This window comes from Anopheles darlingi, chromosome 2 (assembly GCF_943734745.1).
Source record: "Anopheles darlingi chromosome 2, idAnoDarlMG_H_01, whole genome shotgun sequence".
Classification (NCBI taxonomy): domain Eukaryota; kingdom Metazoa; phylum Arthropoda; class Insecta; order Diptera; family Culicidae; genus Anopheles; species Anopheles darlingi.
In genome coordinates, this window is record NC_064874.1 from 11,614,272 (window position 1) to 11,619,271 (window position 5,000).

General features: G+C 48.2%; 4 protein-coding genes across 5 annotated transcripts in view; 2 read left to right on the top strand and 2 right to left on the bottom strand.

The window, feature by feature from the left end:
- The window catches only part of LOC125952819 (tRNA (guanine-N(7)-)-methyltransferase non-catalytic subunit wuho), a 1,288-nt gene extending 921 nt beyond the window's left edge, over positions 1-367 (bottom strand). The window contains exon 1 of the mRNA XM_049682544.1: positions 1-367. This exon is cut by the window's left edge and continues 162 nt beyond it. Coding sequence (XP_049538501.1) covers positions 1-317 — 317 coding nt within the window. The 5' untranslated portion in view covers positions 318-367.
- A 112-nt stretch (positions 368-479) lies between these two features.
- On the top strand, positions 480-1,878 carry LOC125958782 (retinol dehydrogenase 12-like). 2 transcript variants are annotated; one of them, XR_007469537.1, is made up of 2 exons: positions 480-629; positions 780-909. XR_007469537.1 is itself a non-coding variant. In XM_049691722.1 (2 exons), the coding sequence occupies exons 1-2, from the start codon at positions 641-643 to the stop codon at positions 1,744-1,746; spliced, it is 1,029 nt and encodes a 342-aa protein (XP_049547679.1). In that variant the 5' UTR covers positions 480-640; the 3' UTR covers positions 1,747-1,878. The 2 variants fall into 2 exon arrangements, 1 of the variants encoding a protein (XP_049547679.1); XM_049691722.1 differs by having other exon boundaries at positions 480-702; positions 780-1,878.
- A 47-nt stretch (positions 1,879-1,925) lies between these two features.
- LOC125951581 (uncharacterized) lies at positions 1,926-2,573 on the top strand. Its single transcript, XM_049680521.1, has one exon. The coding sequence runs from the start codon at positions 1,926-1,928 to the stop codon at positions 2,571-2,573; it is 648 nt and encodes a 215-aa protein (XP_049536478.1).
- LOC125958766 (DNA polymerase eta) overlaps positions 2,572-5,000 on the bottom strand; it is a 3,029-nt gene continuing 600 nt past the window's right edge. The window contains exon 3 of the mRNA XM_049691721.1: positions 2,572-5,000. This exon is cut by the window's right edge and continues 208 nt beyond it. Within this exon, the coding sequence (XP_049547678.1) occupies positions 2,739-5,000 (2,262 nt within the window). The 3' untranslated portion in view covers positions 2,572-2,738.

Sequence of the window (5,000 nt, forward strand, 5' to 3'; positions counted from 1 at the left end):
ATCGTTTTGGTTGTTGGTATGGGTTCGCCCAACGGCTCAGAAGACACCTTCCCGTCCTTCTCGAGGATGGAGAAGCAACGTAACGACTTATCGCCGACAGAAACGGCCAACAGATTCGAGGTCCCACAATACTCGAACGTAACTACATGTGGCTGCGGCACGCTTGGGTTACCGTTCTTCGAAGCCTCTTCGTGCGCGGGAGAGTTAAACTCCTTCAGCACTATTTCGTGCACCAGAGAACCTTGCGGCGAGAAGAACACGATTCTATCCTTGATTCCTACCAGCGTAAAGTTTGGATAGGTTTTTAAATCGCACATTTTGTAAAAAATAAATCACGAAATTGCCGCAGCAGCACGCAAACGTGGTACACAAGCCGGCTTGGGTTGATGACAGCCAACTACGTCATCATGTTTGTTTACGTTCTCGCCGACTCTGGCCAAGGTGCTTAGAACCAAGGTGAGTAAAATTCCAAAAAATCTGAAATCGTGCCGACCGCTTTATCTGCAAACTCTGCAAACAATCTCCCGGTGGTGTTTTTTGAAAAAAGTTGATTTATTGCGAAGCACTCGTAGTAATAAAGAATCCTCCTTAACGAAACGGACAGTCTGGGGAGTTCTGTAGACAGAAAGGTGGGTGGAAAATGGGTCTGCTATCTATGTGTGGCATTCTGGTGGGTTTTGGCTCGGTGTCTTATTGCGTGCGGTAATTAAATTGCCTCCAGTTGTTTCTCTACTTCATTTTATCATCATACCGGTCCCATGCCTTGTTTTGCATTTCAGGTGGTACTACATCGGACGGCTGTACGAAAGTCGGCGAAAGTTCGAAAAAGAAGAACTTATCGTAGTAACAGGAGCTACTTCGGGCATCGGGCTAGCCACGGTAACCGAACTAGTTGACCGGGGTTGTCACCTGGTGATTGGATGCCGCTCGTTGGTCGCTGGATGCGCCATCCGTGACCAACTGCTTCTTCTCCGAAATCCAGCGGCACGTGTGGAGGTGTTCGAATTGCGCCTTGAATCGCTGGCCAGCGTCGTCGAGTTTAGCGAAAGCGTTCGTCTCCTTGGAAAGCCGATCTACGCCTTGATCAACAACGCGGCGGTGTTTTATGTGCCACCGAAGCGCACGGAAAATGGACACGAGTACACATACCAGGTGAACTATTTGGCACCATATCTGCTCACCTTACGGTTGCTACCGCTACTGAAACAGAGGGAAGGTGAAAGTCGCATCGTGAACGTTGTCTCGCAAGCCCACCGAGCCATTGCGGAAGCACGTGTGGACGAGAGTTCCATACTGACGCCCTCGAACGATACGGTTTCTACGCGCTTCTGTGCCTATCAGTACAGTAAGCTGTGTCTCGTGGCATTCTCACATCAGTTGGCCCTTCTGCTGTCCACCGGACAAGGACCACTGAGCAGCGGCGTATCGGTGCACTGTATCGATCCGGGGAACGTAGAAACACCAATCTATCGACACTTTCCGCCGTTAGCGAACCCCGTGCTGTACTATCTGCAGAAGCCACTTCGATTTTTTCTCATTAAAACACCTCGTGAAGGTGCCCAGGGTATTCTGTACTGTGTGCTTTCAGAACAGAAGCCACCATTCTACGTGCGCCGGTTCTGGAAGACGGATCAATCCGATTCCAGTGATATTAATCCGCTCATTTATCAACCGACAACCGGCCAAGCAATATGGAAACGGAGCCGTCAGCAGTGCAACGACTTCCTACTAGAGATGAGTGTTTAGTCCCGCTCGTCTACGAAGATCGTGCCAAAGGACTGCGCAAAGAGCGTGTCTCCTTTCAGCTCACTTCAGTCGAGAAGCCATCCGAGCTGTGCCGGTGTCTCGTGACTGTTTACGATGTTCAAAACGTTGAAGCCCATCAAACGGAATATCTCACTAGTGCGGATGAACGATGGATTACCATGGGAACAGCGGTTACGCCAGTAGATTGCTACGTCGAATTGTTACTACAGCAGATGCTCCCGAACGAAGAAAGTAGATGTGCAATCCAGACGAAACAACACGGAGACATTACCTTTACGATCAAGCTGATGCGCATAGAGGACCAACAATACTATTACGAACAAACTGCCACTAGCGCACTCGAACTTGCTAAACGCTACAAGGCTAACGGTGTAGTAATGTATCCCAAGTATCCAAGTTTTGCTCAAGCTTATTTCAATCGGGCTGCTAAATGTCTGATGTCCTGGTCACCCATAGAGCAGTTGGATCCAGCCATTGAGGGTCCTGGAAAAATCGAAGAAATGCAAGCGTTGTTGCAAACGCTACAGCTCAACATTTCCGCCTGCCTCATTAAGGAGAATCGCTACGAGGAGGCTTTGTATGTACTTCGCTTTACCGATCAACAGGAACAACCATCGGAAAAGGCAACCTATAGGAAAGCACTGGCTCAATTTAGGATAAATCAGTTCACCGAAGCGATTGCCACACTGGAGAAGATCAACTACACTGCCAACAAGGAGTGTTCTGCACTGTACAAACAGATCGATGGGGCGAGGCAACAAGAGACCAATAAGTACACGGCGATGGTAAAGAAAATGTTCGGCTAAGGCACGGATCACGGAGGATATTTTTTATTATATAGATAAAGAAAAGTTTTGTTTCATAACTCGTAAAAATACCCGTTTGGCCGAAGAAACACAATATTATTGGCCATTTGCAGTAACAAACAATACAAAAATATCGGACGTAACAATAACGTTTGCGTGTTCTTTTCACAGTTTAGAAAAATAAGACGATACTGGTTTGACCTTCTGCTTCGCGGGTGTTATCGATTCTTCTCCGTTAACGACGGAACGCTTACGCTTTGCACTTGTTACCATGGTACCGCTACTTTGATTACCTTCCGCAGCTGAAGCCTGCAGTTGCAACGCCTCTGATCGGTTCAGTTCCAGCTGTAACCGTTTGGCTACGTGATAATCCATATGCTCACCCATCGCGAGCTGGTTGATCATTTTGCCACAATCCGGACACTTGGTATGTTGATAGCCACTGGTACTAGCTTCATCATGTTTCTCTTGATCATCACTTGTTCGTGCAGATGTACTACTAGATCGTGCCGGTTCAGTTGGTAACTTTGATAGAAAACGGGCTATGGAAGTGGTAGAAGAAGTAGCTACAGATTGCCGTTTGACGCCGGGGGTAACTGGGGCAGATTGTGCGGGTTTCGAGTATGTGTTTGTGGTGCTACTGTTACTCGCTACTTTCGATTTAAATTCACTACGGAACTCTTCGCGCTGCTGCTGGCTAAGCTGTAGTGCGAAATGGAAATCTTGATGAGACAGCAACTCATCTTCCGGGATTTGTTTTCCACACTGTTCGCACTCCACGGTGACGATCGCCGCCGCTTTCTCAGCCGGCGGGAGGAAGCTATACTCCGCGTACGTTTCCTTGTATGATAGGTGGTTCTCGTGGGCATCGGTTGATGGGTCTGCGGTAACGGTTAATGGGTTTTGGGAGGATAGCTGTTCATCGGCATCCAGTAAAGCGATCGGTGGTATCGATCGCTGATTCGCTTCCTCTGTCTGCTCCACAAGCGATACCGAGTTATCGCTATTCGTTGGTTCATTTGCAGTATCATTGAGACTGTATTTAGCTGAAGTACTTGGTGTATCGTCGGAGGTACTTTTAGATCGTGGTTGTAGAAAATATTTCATATCTTTCTTCTTTTGCACTGGTTCGACATTGGGTTGACTCTCGACGGTTTCGCTCGTATATGGCTCTTCCTTATTCTCATTCAAACTGGATTCGTCTACAGAGGCGGACCTGGATGCCTTGGTGGCATTTTGCAGGAAATGCTTGATGTCTTTCTTCGCCTTAGGCTGCGCCTCTATCGGAGTTGGTTCTCCAGAACCAAGCTCAACAGTCGATACGACGGTAGCACTGGGCGATGCTCCAGTGTTTGCTGGTTGCCTTTCATTTTTAGCTTCTTCCAGTGGCCCCACATTTGTATTCGTTGCTTTAGAAGAACAACTTTGAAACATTTCTTTTATCCCTCCTCCTTTAGTGGCGCCATTCGGTTCAAACTTTCCAGCACTGATACCGAGAAACTTGATCGCATTATGAAGTGCCGTCGTAGAACCAGCCTTGAAAAACCGCTCCGTATTGCGCTTGATCGCCTCAAGTGCATCAGAAGCAATGCGTTCCGTTTCGTATAGCACTAGCGGCACACTCCGGGTACTAGCGACATCCGAATCACCGAATTGTTGGCTATAGCTGACGGTCATCTGTTTGGCTGTGCGATTGTTTTCATCCAAATCTTTCTCTAACCGCTCCACGATCTCTGTTGCCAGTTCGTTTAGCCAGTGCTGCAACGTGGCCAGACCGGTAATGGCATTCTTGCCCGGAAATCGTTTACAGCATCCGATGCTCTTGGAATGGAACTTGGCCGTTACCGCTTCCAGATCGATACCACGTGCCATCAGGTACATCCAGGAACCGAGACGCTCATCGAAGTGTTGCTGCAATAGCGACTCGGGGAACTGGACTAGCTCCGACATGAACTTAATCTTCAGCAACTCACAAACTTGATCGCCAAGTTTACCTCCCAATCCTTTCACCTTTTTCACCGGCAACGTTTCGTAAAGCTTCGCTATGCTATCGATCGGCAGGATCGTCTGTTTGTTTGGCTTGTGAAATCCGGCCGTTAGTTTCGCAAGAATTTTGTTATGAGCCACACCAGCGGAACACTCATAACCCGTCTTCTCCTTAACCGCCGCTCGTATTTCGTTCACAATGGATGCCCCCACGAGTAGCTTTATGTCGCTCTTCTTGTACTCCAGCTGTTCCGGAGTACCCTGCTCCGATGTACCATTGTTGTCGAACGTGTTTGAAAGCTTTTTCACAAAGTCTCCAATACTGTCGTATCCGACCGCGAACGTATTCGCTAGTTTGTCCGGAAGCAATTGGAAACGACCTTCGTTCATATCGCGTATACGGTTTAGCACACGCTCCGTGATATCCAGGTACGCCTCGTC